The sequence below is a fragment of the Lissotriton vulgaris genome, chromosome 7 (assembly GCF_964263255.1).
Source record: "Lissotriton vulgaris chromosome 7, aLisVul1.2, whole genome shotgun sequence".
NCBI classification, from domain to species: Eukaryota; Metazoa; Chordata; class Amphibia; order Caudata; family Salamandridae; genus Lissotriton; species Lissotriton vulgaris.
The window spans coordinates 1,064,675,974-1,064,693,189 of record NC_141695.1 but is presented as its reverse complement, the minus strand read 5'-3'; the positions used below and the strand labels follow the sequence as shown (position 1 = coordinate 1,064,693,189).

The 17,216-nt window shown below is 43.2% G+C and overlaps 1 protein-coding gene across 1 annotated transcript in view; it reads right to left on the bottom strand.

Moving 5' to 3' along the window:
* The window catches only part of TGFBI (transforming growth factor beta induced), a 225,671-nt gene that overhangs the window by 123,677 nt on the left and 84,778 nt on the right, over positions 1 to 17,216 (bottom strand). Inside the window, exon 4 of the mRNA XM_086931518.1 lies at positions 8,147 to 8,304. Within this exon, the coding sequence (XP_086787644.1) occupies positions 8,147 to 8,304 (158 nt within the window). The remainder of the gene's footprint in view (positions 1 to 8,146; positions 8,305 to 17,216) is intronic.

Sequence of the window (17,216 nt, the reverse complement as noted above, 5' to 3'; positions counted from 1 at the left end):
TTTTCCCATAGACACAGTATGGGTAAAACCCTTTGATACATCCGCCTCACAGAAACATATAAATATTGTTCCCTAACTATTACCACTTTACTAAGGTGGTAAATAAAAGGGGAAAAGTACCAAACCTAATTCTTACCTAGATCTGAAGGCGTAACGCAGAACACAAGCACACTGTACATGAAAACAACTTTTGTAAAGGCAGTCATTAGCTAATCACCTAAAGACTTGTCATCACTATGTACCATGGTCGTGGCACTAAATACTGCGAAATATGGTAAAATACCACAACAACAGACATTGCTACGTTAAAATGCCTTATAGCTTAGAAAAATACTTAGCCCTCATACCTGTAGTACCGAAAAGAATCATCTGCCCATCAAAATGTCTAATCCTGCCAAATTTCATGTAAATCTGTTCTGGGGTTGTAGCGCTATGTGAAATACAAACTTATGTAAAATGCATTGAAGTGCAAGTGTGTTTTGGGGCCCCCTTTTTTCTTTCCACCCCCTTTTACCAAACGCCAAGAAACTTTTAATCTTCCAGCAATGTAATGGATGCAAAAGGTCTGCAAAGTTTCGCAGATAATCGCCAAACAGGTGCTTTCTGAGATAATTGCAGACTACTTTTGTTATATTTGTGATCTTCATGTTTTTTTTACATAAGAATATCCCAGCTATTGTTAAATGTAAGGTGCCACGGAAAAGGACTTTTTTTGTGATAGGAATAATTTATAGTATTGTTCCTGTCTGTACCAAGCTGAATTTTTCAAATATTTGCCTTGACATGTGAAGGGCCCTACCATCAATCCAATTTACCACTTAATTAACCGTGAGCGCCTCTGGCTACGACTTTATTATCTAGCACTGTGAAAAAGGTACCGTGTAACCATTTCCCAAGGCGACAAGTCACTGTATCATTAAAACAAATTGCTTTCCTCTGAATAATGCAACCTATGACAATGCATGAGGCAGAGTTTACTAGCTTTCTATAGGGAAATAACAGCGCAATAATTATCATTTTTAGATAAAACTGTAGTGTGCACGATAATAATAAATACTTTATTTTACAATTAATACGGTAGTATATCGCGTGTGTTTCTTTTTAGGGCAATAAATGTTACGATGTTATGTGTAGGTATTAATTCCACTGACTCAAATGCTTATTTGGAAAGATGGTGTCCAAATTAGTTGCTGGTAATGGCCACTGAAATCCACTATCACGAATACCGGATTCAAAACTAGGGTATTGTGTGTCCTTAATAAGATTTTTTTCACTTAGTGATGTATACTCAGGAAGATGCCCCCTTTCCTGTCCTTCCCACTTCACCGAGGTCCAAGAAGACCAGGCAGAGTGGTTGATGACACCCTATCCTCTCCCTCACGTCTGTCCGGTCTCTGGAGACTTGAGGAAGGCAATGGAATGAGCGTTGCCATTTTTGCGCCAACAACTGCTCTTTCGCCTGTAAGTTTTGCTGAAAGAAGACGTTAATTCATTTTGATGCTACGCAGTGAGAGCTGCTGTCATCATGGGCGCTGGAAGAGCACGTCCTTCAGAAAGCGAGGGGTTAGGGAAGGCTCAGAGGGCGGCGGTGCAGGACAGCACTGGCTGGATTTTTCAAAATATTGAGATGGAGCAGGGAAGATAGCTATTGAGGGTGGAGGTAGAGGGTTGCAAAATGTTGTTATACAAAATGTGGGTGTATTCTGGGAGGATGTTATTGAGATTGAGAGAGAGGCAGGTGGGCATATATTTTTGGGAATATATATAGAGGGGAGGGAAAGGTACTAACAATGGAGGTAGGGAAAGGAAGGGTGGCAGTTTATTTTTATACTTGGGTAGGGAAAGGGGAACATGGCTAGAGGGTGGTGAGGCAGGTAGCCGGGCATCAGATATAAATAAAGTGGAGGTCAAAAATGGTGAAGAATGTGAAGACATGTGGTGCATGCCGCATATCTCCACCACCTCTGCACAATGAATCCATGGGGTCAGCTGAAGAAGGTGAAAAAATTGATAGTGCTACGCAACATGGAATCTTTCATTTGCCACTGACAATAATGAAGTTTCCATCTCCACATTACATCAAAGCTGGGGCTCCACGTGACCTTAGAAAACACTCTAGCACCTGGAACTCCTCAATGGAAAACGTGTTGTATATGTCTCTCATTGAGAGCAATGTTGGTGAACACTGCGTTTGAAAGCCTTTTATTCACCTTTTTGATGTCAGAGCATAGTGCTTCTATGCTGGTGCTAAAGTTTAGAATGATCCACAATATCCCAAGGATCTCCAGTGACTTGAAGATGCACTTGACTGTGGGTGACATTCATCGTCTTCGGTGTCATTCATGTGTGCCTCAGGTCTTCACAGACTCCAGTCATCATTTCCAGAGCCAGCCACAAATCCGGCAAGGCACATCTCTCCATGTTGGGAGACAGTGCTGCTTTCAGCATCACTTTGAACGAGTCTGTGACCATGCCCTATGTGCCCTGGACAGTCCCATTGAGAGAGGAGAGTGCAGGCCTTGTGTCCAAAGAAGGGGGGAAGACTCAGATGGTAGTGGGGAGGGTGACAGGACAACATAATGGGGCATATTTACTACTCTTTCAAACAACACAGGGCAGCAAGCAAAGGTGCTGCTCTGCATTGCGTGAAAGAGAGCATAACTGCTCTATATTTATGCTCGCCCTTGCTTCTGGCACACTGTGGGATGCCTAATGCCAACTCAGGCACCCGTCCACCACAGCGAAAGGTGCCTACTTTATGGGCAGGATTGTTTTTGTGCGGGAAGGCATACCTTCCTACAGAAAGCAATCCTTAATTGGGAAGAATGAAAGGAGAATTCTAACTAACCATGGTGAGGCAGCGTATAAGGAAGGCAGACACTTTTGTAAATATTTAGGTTAGTGGTGGATGTTGCCAACGATGGTGGGGGAGGATCAGAGGACTCGTGAATCTTTTCACTATGCTTCTGTAAAGGTGGGCAGGATGGAAGTGAGACGGTAGAGCAGTTCTATTTCCTAATGTGCAGAACAGGAAAAAGAAGCTGAGAAAGGTAAGAGATGGTAATAGTGTGCATAGTTTCCTTACTCTGCCGCACTAATCTATGGGATTGGCAAACAGGAAAAATAGGAAGTATATAATACCTGTAAAAGTAGATTGGAAGCTGTCAAGAATGCAGAGCTTTCTTCCACCGAGTTCCAAGTGACATCATAGACAAATGTAGGTTCATATAGGTCTAATATGTCACTAGACTCTCTATGTTCATACCCACACCAAAGCTGTAAATATACATTTATTAAGTTGCATAAAGGTCTTGCTGCCATGTCTGTCAATAATGTGTCTCAGACAGTTAGGGGCTAATTCAGAGTGCAGAATCTTACGCTAATCTGGTGCAAAATGCTCATCGTCTAAATACAAATATCATGCAATATGGTATTTTTCAGGTGCTCCGTTTGCACACCATTGTGGACTGTGGGATGGGATACATGTTCCTGCTCCTGGGTGCTCAAAGTTAGATTTTGCATGATTTGCCCACACATTTGGCACCAGGTTTTACCTGGTGAATGTCATGCATGTCTGTAGAAGGGGCAACTTTCACCTGTGGTAGAAACTCAATTCAGGTGCAAACATGAGTTTGCACCAGAAATTGGATTTGCACCCACATTAGAATGCATGTCATATAGATCATGTTATGAACAGCAGTACAAAACTACCTTTTAAACTGAACTAACATTTACGCCCAAAAGGACTCCATTTATGCCTGTTATCTACCACATAGCAGGCATAAATGCATTATTACCATTTATTTGAATAACAAAATGGCATAAGATGATGCAACGGTAAATTCAACAGAAGTAATGGTTGGAGGGTAGATGAAAGTTTGGTTGGTTTTGAGAGTTTGTGAATGCCCTCAACTATGTGTTTGTGGGCATTCACCACGTTTTCCCGAACCCTTGCCCATCCCTGGCAATAGAGGGAGATTTGCCCTATCAAGGTGCTAAAGTTCCATTCTATGGGAGGAAGAGCAACAAATAACCCAAACGTTCGAAAGGCGTAAAGGAAGTCATTACTCCATGGTGAAAAATCTTTTCATCATAGCGAAAACAAAAAAAGTTTAAAAAGTGAGCAATGCGCATTTGCATTGCAGAGCAGCAAGTTTGAATTGCACTTTGCATATAATCTCCACTGAGGAAATAGCAAAGCCCAAGGATGTCAAGTCACATTGAAAGATGCGAGTGGCACTGCTTTCTGGGTGTGCTACTGCAAATGTTTGTGACTTCCAAAAAGTAGCTAATCAGCTCCAGCTTGTAGGAAGACATCTAAGGGTTCAGACTTACTATTTTTTGGTGACAAAATTCTGCTCTATATTATAAGTGAAATTCTTATTATTCTGAACACATAGTATGATTCATATAGTACAAATGATCAGCTGATAATAACTTGGGGCCCGATGTAGGTAATTCTAATTTACCACTTCTAAAATACCGAATCATACCGATTCGGTATTTAAGAAGTGGTAAATTAGAAGGGGGGAAATGTAGGTATTTCAGATTCGGTAAATACCGAATCGTTAAGATTCGGTATTTACTGATTCTGTAAATACCGAATCGGTAAAGCCCATTGATTCCTATGGGCATTGCAGCCCATAGGAATCAATGGTCATTACCGAATCGGTATTTACCGATTTGTAAATACCGATTTTTGCAAGGGTGCAGGGGGTGTCACTTTGACACCCTCTTGCACCCCAATTCCAGACTTGTGTGCCATGTGGCACACAGACATGCCCTAAGGGCATGTCTGTGTGTCACATTGCACAAGTGTGCATGCACAGATGTGCATGCACACCTGGATTCAGTATTTTACCACCCAATTGGATTGGGTGGTAAAATACCGATTCTTAAAGCCCTGTGGCACTCAGACATGTGCCAGCTACATCTGCATTGGTAAATACAGAAAACTACATACTACATCAGAAAACCGTAATACCGGTCGGAAACGGCGAATTCGGCCGTTTCTGACCGGTATTAGGGCACCTACATCGGGCCCCTAGTTCTTCTGTAACAATTGCAGCAGTGTTTTAGTCAAGCATACATCTGTGTAGCCCACATTTTCTATTAACATTTCAATACCCAATTATGTTGATCAATGCTAAAACAATTAAAAGCACAATTCCAAAATACTATAATTTCAATTTATTGACAGAATTGCACAAATTGTGTTATTTTTGTGGTGGAGACGGTCCCATTGTTCGGGATGGTCTGTGCTTAGCGTACAGTTGTGTGCACTGCCTTAACTGACTGACTGTGAGTATCTGGCATCATGGTTTTGGATTTTGACCCTAACCTCACACTAATCTAGTGTGTGCACAGAGGCCTGTCCCTTACAAGAGTGAGGTCCTGTACCTGTCCTGTTACCTGGAGGGGTGCACCGAGCACGCCTCCATTTTTCTGACAGTGAACTACTGTCCCGGTTATGGGTTTTGACCAGACGTTTCCACTGCATCATTTGAGAGGAGGCCTACGGACCCATCTCTGTAAAGTTCTACTTTCATGCCCTAACCTTCATAGTGCTAACAACCCAAATATAGGTTGTGGTTCTTTGTGTAAGTGGCCTTGAATTGTGTCTTTGAGTGAGCCAGGTAATGGAGTGCTGTGGGTTCCTTCTTTGATACCTGTAACCTAACTCATGCAAAACTTGAGATTGAGGTTGTTTTCTGAGACAGTGGAGTGAGAAATGAGAGAATACTCCTTTAGAAATTCAATTAGGCCTTTTGGTGAGTGGAGATCCTGATGAGTCTTCCTGTAGCACTGCCATTAGGTGGAAGGTGGGGGTAAAGTATGGTACTGCAGTCTCTGTTCTTGAAGGTAATAGGGATCTTTTAGGAGAGGCTAGCCTTTTGTATTTACCTTGATCACTATCCATGTGCCTGAAGACTACATTGCTGCGAGGACCATTATTTTATACAAAGACTGTGTTTGGAGAGGTAGCTGGGAAGAACACTTGAAAGGATTACACCCCCTCCTCAAACCGGTTCACAAATTGCAGAGAGTGAAATCACATCTCCTGCATGCTTGTACTGTCTAAATGTGGGAACCACTGCCCCTTTTCTTGTTCCCGTTTTAAGTTCCCTTTGACCAAGGAGGGGAGTGCTCTGCAGAGTGCTCAGAAGACTGCTGTGAATTCAGTGCTGGTGTCGGTTTGACAACCGTCTTCTTATATGCGAGAGAATATCAATTGAGGTCTTGCCTTGCTGGAAGAAGGTCGTTCATTTGACCAGAAGCATCTAGGCCGTGGTACTGCTGAGGTCTGCCAGGAGAAGAAAGACAGAGCAGAGCAATCTGGGAGCCCCAGGGATGGTGGGCACCAGTTTCACCGGTTTCGCAATTCCAGACTGAAATTGTTGATCTGTTGACTTTGCCTCTTTACCAAGAAGTGTGATAGAGGCTGACCGTGCCACTGTGCCAAGATTGCAACTCTGGCAAAGGTCATCACTATGTGAAGATGTGTGGCTGACAGCAACACAGTGATCAAGAAGTGCACCCAGGAAGGTCCTTCCTGCCATGATCAAGAGCTGGACCCAAACCCGTCCATTATCATGCTGTGACTCCTCCCCACCTCTTTTTAGGCTGAGCCACTTGCAACGCACCATGACGTAACCAAGAAGTGGTTTAGAAGCAAAGAGGCCTCATCTCCCTTGACCTCTGAGGCTCTTGCGAGTCCAAGTACCTGTGTTCATGGTGGAGGATCTTGGATGGTGGTCTCCTTGTGTTCTCTGGCACCAGCCTGCCTAGACTGACAGAGTCTGATCCTGAAAACAGCACATCTCCTCCCTGAAACATGAGTTAGTTAAGATGTGTGTAGCTGGTTTCCTGCCAGCCATGATTTGAGCTCAGAGGACTACAGGTGGAACAAATTTAAAGGGGACTGTGCTGAACAAAGTGCTGCTTAGTGTGTACAGGTTTCATCTACACCTAAGTCTGATTTCATGCTGCATAGATAATCTAACTCCTTGGACAAGCTGCCTAGCTTTACCAGAGGAAGAACACCCAGGTAAAAGGAGGGAATGCCCAGCACTGTAAGGCGCAGTAGCCTTAGATTCTGTTTCTTGATTTGTGTCTGTTAGTAGGTCTTGTGTAGCATTCAATTTTATGTATGTGTAATAAAGTCATTTTCTTTTCTAAAGAAAACACTTTTTTGCTTTACTTTGCTGTGTGATTGTATAGTTCTGAGTTTGTGCACCTGCACATTATCTCCTTGAGAAGCCCATGATTGCTCACCACCACTGAGAGTCAAGGACTGCATTAGGCTTAGTCTGCAGAGCAATAGTCGGATAGACCACTCGACATTAGGGTCTAAGGAGCCAGTAGGTCCTGCTTGCGATGAGGCCACCTAAACAGGGCCTGAGAACCTAGGGGCGTATTAGCAACAAACAGGGATATTTATCTCTAAATGCGCTTAGCGCATTTTTTTTTATCGCTGTCTATCGCCGGATATTATCGCAGAGATAACATGCTATTAGCAACGTTTATCTCGAATGCGATAAAATATCCAGCGATAGCAGCTCAATGCATGAATTTCGCTGGAAACCCAGCGATATTCAAGCATTAACGCTAATGGGGACTTAACCTGAATATCCACCTCCCATTGGATATACAGGTTAAGTCATGGTCTGAGCAGGCGTTAGGTTCTGGCGATAATCGCGCTTAGCGATACTTTTTTAATTGCACAGCCTGCTTTGCTAATAGGCGATAGCTGTGTTAGCGACTGCTTTCAGTCGCTAACAGGTTGGGTTCGCCCCCTTTGCATGTCATTAGCGATAAATATCGCTGACATGCAAAGTGGGCTCCAAACCAGTCGCTATCGCCTAAAAGCTGTCGCTAACTGCTGGGGAAAAAGTCCCGCTAAAGCAGCGATATTGCCCTTGCTAATATGCCCCCATGTTTTTGTTTCATTTGAGGTGAAAGAAATAAACTGACAATTACCTTCTACCCTGCTTTGTAGCTGAAGGAATAAACCTTCTCATGCTTTCCATACTATATATTAGTTGTTATTGCATTGCAGCTTAAACACAGAACCTCAATTTAATCACAGAAAGACAACACTTGGTAAGAAATAATGATTAGAAAAAATAAGTATATTTAATCTTACTGCAGGCAGGGCCGACCAGGCCTCGTTACTTGGGGCAAAGATAGTAAAACTTCCTGGTCCTTCAATTTCAGGTCTTAAGATTGCCCGATCCGAGTACAGTTGTGTGGTAGAAGCACCCACTGCTCCAAGGGTTTCGTATATATTTGAAAGAGGTAGCGCTGAAAAGATATGACATGATTGTGATTAGTTTGAAACAAACAAAATAACCAGGGATACTGAAAGGTTTCAGGAGTAAGGGACCAAATTATGTGGCAAACTTGACTAAATTATGTGGCAAATGAGTCAAGTAAAAGTAAATTATGCAACACTTGGTGGTATTGTTATATTGTTCAGAGTTTTGGGCCTTAGCAGAATCTGAGTTTGATGATGTAACTGCCACCTGACTTTAGAATCAAAAGGATTGCCAAAAAAGAGGTTTCATATTTTGTTGGACAGGCACCACATAACTAGTCATATTTGATTATACACATCATTTCTTCATACATTTTCAGTGTTTTCAAATACTTCAGATATTTAAAAAATAGGTAACCAAATTAATTTTAATCCTATAACATCCTTATGCTCAGCATACAAAATAACTATGATGTCACATCCGTAATTCTTGTAAATCTATGTAAATATGTTCAGTGGATTGCTCAAAACTTTAACTTAGGTCTTTGTTTAAATACTGAGATAATGAACGCTGTATCAAAAATTAATTTAAAATAAGAAAGATCAAGGAAATTCAGTGAATATCTTTAACTTAAGTGGTTAGTAAAAATGTTAAAATGTTCCTTTTTCTCACCTGAACCTCAGCATGTACAGGTTAAAAGAAAAATGTTCCATTTGGCCATCCAATGACAGACTCTTCCAAAGGTTAAAAATAAACGATATTGAGGGGTCTTTGCAATCATTTGTGAACAATTCATGAAGGGAGTCATGCTATTCCTGGTGTAAAAGTAAAAATTGTCCTGGAACCTGATGACTTTTGATGTGTACGTATGCCATCACTGTCTCTTTAAGGAGCTGCAAATGTTCCATATAATGAGCCTTGATCAGTATAAATGTTTTGCTGAGCTAGGACTTTTTCTCAGAGTTAATAGCCTCTGGACAATCAAACAGGCTGGCTGACCTACTAGGAATAATATATGAAAATACTATGGGCCAGATTTACAGTTTGGGAGACAGGGTACCCAGACACGAACGTAGCAGAGTAGCCCATCAGTAAAACTGGCAGTCTGCCTCCAATTTTAGTGTAAGGAGTACCACCAACGTTCCAACTGAACCACTGTTGGCTCTGTCAATGAAAAGCTTCCTCAGAAGTCTTAAAGGAGTTCGAGCTGTCAGAAGAAAGACCTTACAAGCCGCAGCCCATGGAGGGAGTTCTGCGGGGCAGGCAGGCAGGGCGGGGAGAGCAGGGTGGGGGTTGGTAAACACCGGAATATGGATGATTGCAGGTAAGTAAACAATTCAATTAAAAACACGTATTTTGTTGTGCGCCCTGTATCGCAAAATGGGCTGGACTGTTCCCATGAGGCTCAGGGTCAAGACTGATTTGCATATAGCTGTGTCTGAACTGGGGTGGCAAAGTGAGCTAATGAACGATGATGGATTCACCCCAGATCTGTGACTGGGGGTAAGGGTCTGAAAAGTTTCAGCGCTCCGTCCATCATCTCCTTGTGTTTGCTTTTTTCACCCTAATTTGGCAGGGTATGCCCAGACATTGGTCCCTTGCTCACTTTGCCACTGGATTCAAGCTAGCCTGGCTGATGAGGGCTGTTAGACCGAAACCTGACCCAGGATGCTTGTTTCCGGTCCAGGGAAGACATGGCTTGGCAGTTCAGGGTGGACTGTTCCCATGAGGCACAGGGTCAAGCCTGATTTGCATATAGCTGTGTCTGAACTGGGGTGACGAATTAAGCTAAAGAACGATGTTGGATTCACCCCAGATCTGTGACTGGGGGTAAGTGTCTGAAAGGCTTCAGCGTTCCGTCCATCATCTCCATGTGTTTGCTTTGTTCACCCTAATTTGGCAGGGTATGCCCAGACATGGGTCCCTTGCTCACTTTGCCACTGAATTCAAGCTAGCCTGGCTGATGAGGGCTGTTAGCCCGAAATCTGACCCAGGATGCTTGTTTCTGGTCCAGGGAAGACATGGCTTGGCAGTTCGGGCTGGACTGTTCCCATGAGGCACAGGGTCAAGACTGATTTGCAGATAGCTCTGTCTTAACTGGGGTGGCAAAGTGAGCTAAAGAACGATGATCAATTCAACCCAAATCTGTGACTGGGGGTGAGTGTCTGAAAAGTTTCAGCGCTCCGTTCATCATCTCCTTTTGTTTGATGTGGACAGGAAGCCACGAGAGACTATTGGGCAGAGATGGCAGTGATAGACGGTCAGCCTAAAAGACAATAATGGCAGATTGATTAGTCCTATTTCTTGCAGGTCCCTATATGTTTGGTTCACCATTTGAGGTAACAGTGAAGAAAAATCACTGATGGCAGCAGCTCAAAGGAGTCTCCTATAATAGCAAAGATGCACCATGCTCCAATTTTGTGTGCTTACAGGGTGGAGAGATGGAACCAGCAGATCTACGATCCCCTAACCCACACAGACACTCTTGTCACCAGGCAGTGAACACGACCAAGACGTGAAGGTGGGGAAGGTCCCCTACTTGCACCCCACATTGTTGGGGGCCACAAAGACCAGAAAGTGAGAGGCAGCTGGTACCAAATGACAACAAATCGGAGGCCGCATTCTGAATCCTCTCTTGGAATGTCAAGGGGTTGGGAGATAAACTCAAGATGCAGAAAACACATCTGGTGGGCAACACCTGCAAGACCCTGGAAAGATGGATTACAAACTAATCACACATGCAGGGTTTACCTCGGGATCCACAGGGATGGGTATACTTATTTGCAATATTCATAATGAAAAAGACCTCTTCTTTTAACGCATTTTATACATTGAATTTTAGATGGAAATAGTTTTTACCTGTTCTTTGTTTCATTGTATTGCTGCTAACTGTTGGAGGAGGTGGGATCATTTTGAGAGCATGTTTTGGGGGCGTACAGACATCGGTGGTTCTTGTGACTCTTGTGGAGCAGGGCTGCCATTTTAGGGGTAGTGTAGGTCAGCCGGCTAGTTTGGCCCTGACCCTACAAATAGAAGCGCTGACTGGACCGCGCAACAGACGTGCTCAGCGGGCACCACACCGGCGCGCTGAAGCCACGCCAAAGGCAAGCCCGTCTGTGCCCGTCCGCTCACGGCCCATGCTCAGTGCCAGCACCCCTGCCTAACTAAACCCAGGTTAGGCCACCATCATGGGGTATTCAAGATCACAATTATTGGATTTGAAGTCAGTCGGTAAGTCCACTGGCTGTCTGTGTCTATTATTTAACACAAGGCTAGTGTCTTTTATGATCACCTGCCCCAACTGCAACTCTACTCTGCCCATACTTAGCTACCTAACTATTAAGCCGACTTACTATTAAATTATTTAAATGGTGGGGCCTAACACAACAGTGGCAAAATGCATACTGTTCAAGGCCAGGTCTTTGGTGAAGCAAAGTGTTGAGTGTGCTTATAGAGGGGGAGGATATTCAAATTGCTTTTATTACTGAAGCATGGACAGATGAAAGCTCAGGCCCTGATATTGTAAAAGCTGCTCTGCCTGGGTTTCTCTGTCATATTTTAAACAGGTCAATTAGGAGAGGGGGGTAGCCATAATGTATCATAATTCACTCAAGGCTGCGTTTCATATAGCCTCCAAATCAGCCTGTGAGAATCTCCCCTTTAGGTTCAATCCATCAAATCACCACATGTTTTAGGGCACTCTACTATATAGAACACCCAGGACATAGGAGCAGTTTTCTAAACTCTATTGGTAATTTGCTGGAAGAGGGGCTCTGCACAGATTCCATTACCATCATGGGAGATTTTAATTACCTTCTGCAAACCTTGAAGGAACCAGATACAGTGGCCCTTATAGACATGATGAAGAGTGCTGACCTAAGCCAGCAGGTGACGGGCCCTACCCATGTGGCAGGACACCTGTTGGACGGAATCTTTTCAAACCACCCTCAACTCCGGTTTGTTGCCTCTTACCTGGACAGACCATGCTGCTGTACAATTTGAGTTAGCCCTTCCCGCTCACTTCACTACAGAGATGGGCATTAAGATTCAGACTAAAAGCAGAGCCTGGAACAAAATCGAGGGCACAGACTTACAAGATGCACTTATGGCATCTGCTGGTCAGATACCCTCAGAAGTAGAGGAAGCCAAAGCTCATTACACAACTTGGGTGGAAACAGCCTGTACTAATCTAGCCCCAGTCAAAGTTTGGTTTCCTAAAAGGTCTCAACAAACAGCCCCCTGGTATTCGGAAGAACTGAGGAAACAAAAACTCTCCTGTATGTCTCTAGAGCGGAGCTGGAGAAAAAAATATAAAGAAGGAGAAACAAGAGTTATAAACAAAGTCTCGCCATCTATAAGCAACTCATATTTGAAGCAACGAAAAAGTTCTTTATAAATCGAATTAATTCAGCTAAAAATTCTGCTAAAGAACTTTTTAAAACTGTTTCGAGTCTGGCCTTCCCCAGCCCGACAAAAATCCAGGCGGGTCAGGAACTATGCAATGATATTGCTAAGTTCTTTTTGAACAAGGTGCAGGTCATCTTCTTGGATTTTAGTCACCCAAGCCCGGGCGGAGTTGTAGCTCTCATGGAGGGAGGGAGGCCAGTTGTGGACTCCTCCCCGGTCTTTGACAAATTTGCACCACTGTCTACAACTGACACTGAGAAGCTTCTCCTGTCCACAAGATCAGGCTTCCCTTATGATCCCTTTCCAGTCTCAGTGAACAAACGGGTCCCGGTTCCCGTGGCCCTTTGACTTACCTCCCTGTTCAATGCAAAGTTTGAAGCAGGACACTTCCCTAGATCTTGGAAGATTGCTTCTATATTGCCTTTGTTAAAGAAGCTCAGCTTGGACTCAAAGGACCCTAATAATGTTCGACCAATCACACGCCTCCCGTTACCAGCAAAATTGGTTGAGAAAACTATGAACTTTCAACTTATCGCCTTTCTACTTGAAATCCACGTTTTAAATCCGTCTCAATATGGGTTCAGAGAAGAGCACAGTACAGAATAGGCCATTACAGAATCCACGGAAGAGATAAGGGAGGCCTTGTATAGGCGAGGTAAGGCTGCCCTAATTATGTTGGACTTGTCTGCGTCCTTTGATACGGTCCATCATGATGTATTGATGGACCGTTAGTTGGCATGTGGGGTCCAAGGCAATGCATGGAAGCTCCTGAAATCCTTTCTGATGGAAAGATCCCAGATTGGCACTGGGTGAATGTCAATCTAGACCTTTTGCTTTGCCTTGCGGAGTGCCATAGGGGTCTTCGCTTAGCCCCACTCTTTTTAATGTATATGTATCTTCCCTAGCTTTTTTAATTGGTTCATTTGGCTTCAGCCTGACATTGTATGCAGACAACACACAAATTGTGGTGGCTCTGCGGTCGGGACAGGCAGCAGGAATCGAAAACAGGTTCCACGATTTAATGGCAGCAATCGGGAGGTGGATGCCACAAAACTGTCTTAAACTGAATTCAGGATAGATGGTCATCTTATTTGGGAATAATCCCAACTTCTGGCCCACAAATTGGTGGCCAGAGGCTATGGGGACTCTTCCCATTCCTACCAGGAAATTAAAAAACCTAGGAGTCATAATTGATGATAAACTCAACTTTTGTGACCAGATCAATGCAGTGGCATAAACTACCTCCTATGCAATCAGAATGATTAAGAAAATTCTCCCCTTCTTGCCAGCTGATAGCCAGCGGACGGTAGTTACTGCACTCATTCTGTCCAGGCTTGATTATTGGAACAGCCTTTTTGTAAACATACAGGAATGTTTGTTGCTAAATGCGGGAGCAAGCTTGCTTACTGGCACACCCAAATTTGCCCCTATTACTAAGGAAATCAAAAAACGTAATTGGTTGCCGATTAGGAAACGGGTGCGTTTTAAAGCTCTATGCACCGTTTACAAGGCACTCCAAGGCACAGACCCAGACTACTTTAAACAGCAAATGCAGTGGTACTTACCCAGAAGAACCCTTCGCTCCTGTGGAGCTAAATTGGTGATAGTACCACCCATTAAAAAAGCCTCATGGGGTGGGAGAAGCTTTATTGTTTGCGCAGAAAAGGCCTGGAATGACCTTCACCTATATTTGAAAAATCACACGACCTCCTTACGTTTAGGAGGGGATTGAAAACCTGGCTTTTTAACATGTAACGTTGCCTCCTATTTTAATTGCTCAGAGAATAGGTCTCTGTGCTTTAGAAATACCTATAACAAAGCATAACATAATCTGGGTTGACACACAGGGCAGCTTTGCAGCAGTAACGTGAACATGGGAACGGGAGCCTGTAATCCTACTTTGAACCTATGTTCCCCCCACACTTCAGAAGACAGCCCTGTCTGACCTAAGCAAGCTTAATCTAGGCCTACCAAATGGAGATCTCCCAATTGGAGGGGATCTTAATATGACACTGAATGACCAAGTAGACCGATATCCCCCTTGGTGTCCCCTTCGTGACCTCTCTGTATTAACTGACTTTCTGGAAGCTATGGGATTAATAGATGTATGATGTCACCTTAACCCTCAAGTGCTACAATATAATTAGGCATATTCTCTGGCACGGGGAATCTATCATCACTCCCCGATCTGGGCTTGCTATGGATTAGACACTCCCCCAAGATGTATTACACTCTCCCTCAACCTATGGTATCTGAAGATCCCACACGTTAGAAAGGAGTAGGTGCAATCTACAGACCTATACTTTAAGGAAAATACATGATCAGTTGAGTCACCACAAATGCTCTGGGAAGCATTAAGGGTCAGGCACTTTCACTAACGGTGGGTAACAGGAGAGATACAAGAGAAAAGAAAAAAAATGAGTAATCTGCATATTGAGAGACCTCTGATCCACAATTAAGTTGACTATTTGCTGGGGCACATTAGTAGCTCAAATAGGGCACTTTGTCTGGGTGTACTTTGAAAATGTCCCGATGTTATTATTGTTTTGCAAAAAGATTGTACAGAATATCAACAGTGACAATATCATGAATGTAAGCATAGATTCACTATACTTAACTCCAGGTCTACATACCTTGACAAAATATATTTTCAAGTTATGTCGATGTGGAGCTGACAATAGTACGCCTACTTACCTTTAAGTACTTATCATCTTGAAATTATGGTAGTTGATATTCTGGGTACAATACATTTGTAGGACAATATGTCTCTTGTCAGTTCCCTGGCATATATTTCCTTGCTTGAGCGTAGTCCTACGCAGGCTCTAGAACATCACACTAATAACCCAAAGACAAGAGCAACACACCAACTAGTTGAAGCCTAAACAGGAGATGTCCTGCTTGCTATAAATGGCCTGAGGGTGCAGTGGAAGGTGTGAGGGCACGAAAGTCACAAAGAGGGATGGGGCAGGACCAATTAATATTAACCACAGTAAAAAGCAGGGAGCTAAAGAAAGAAGACTTCAGTGGAAAAGTCTCCATTCAAAGATGTATGATTTCAACCACTCTTATGCATTAAGGGCCAGATGTAGGAGCCGAAATACCGGTCGGTAACGGTCGATTTCGGCCGTTACTAACAGGTATTTAGTAACTGGCATGTAGGGGCCCTATTTTACCGATTCGGTAAATTTCCCGAATCAGTAAATTTACCGAATCTGTAAAATACCGAATCAGTATTTTTACCGATTCGGTAACTTCCTAATGTAGGTGGGACTCTTCTGAGTCCCAATGGCCTTACAGATTCATTATTTTACCACCCAATCCAATTGTGTGGTAAAATACCGAATCCAGGTGTGCATGCACATGTGTGCATGCACACCTATGCCATGTGACAGACATGCCCTCAGGGCATGTCTGTGTGCCACATGGCACACATGCCAGTATTTGGGGAGCTAGAGGGTGTCAAAGTGACACCCCCTGCACCCTTGCTGGAATCGGATTCAAATGCCCATAGGAATCAATGGGCATTACCGAATCGGTATTTACCGATTCGGTAAATACCGATTGTTACAGAATCGGTAATTAAAGTACCGATTTGACCTACATCTCCCCCCTTCTATTTTACCGATTCATAAATACCGAATCAGTAAAATTCGGTATTTATGCGTCGGTAAAATATACTTACCTACATCTGGCCCCTAAGTCTTTTGATGGGCAAGAATATTAGAGTAAATCAAACTGAAGGTAAGCTGAAGTCTGTACAATCTTAGTTGTATGAGGAGTGGAGGAGCTGTGTCTTTAAACCTTGCCTGAAATTTAGGAAGTATTTTTCCACCCTCAATGGGTGGGGAAGAAATTCCCATAGAGAAGAGCCCTGAATGTGGAGCGATCTACCTTTGTATCCATTCAATATGGGTTACCTAGTAGCCTGCAGGTTAGCAGAAGATTATCTCAGGCATTAAGATGTACAATAGTGCTGAAGATAAGCTGGCACAAGACCATGAATAGTCTATAATACACTATGCAATCATTCTTTGATAGGAAACAAATGTGATAATAACTGGTCTGGGGGCCAAGGTAATGGAATCATTGTGATCCATCCTACAAATGAATCTTGTTGGTTGGCTTTGAGCTCTTTCCACTTTTTAAAGTAATTTCTTAGGTAGGCGAGAAAGGTTTACGTTACAATAGTAAAGACAAGATGTCACCACTGCCACAAAAGACAAATGACACAAAAGACACAATGACACAAAAGACAAATGATTTAAATGCCAAAAAAAGATAACATGATAAGTAAATACATACTACAGACCATTGAAATGATTGAATGGCCTGAGTCTGATTAAGTGAAAAGCAGCAGTTCAAGTGTCGGCTAGGTAATTTGTTGTTCCGATTTTGATAGGCCCTACCTAGTCATCGGTAATAGGGCCCAATCCATTATCAGTAATGCTACAGATATCAACAGCATGCCTTCACAATTGTACTGATTTTTGCAACAGACGAGGACAGGATGAGCTAAAGGGGGATGTCGTGAAAACACAGAAATAGGAAAAA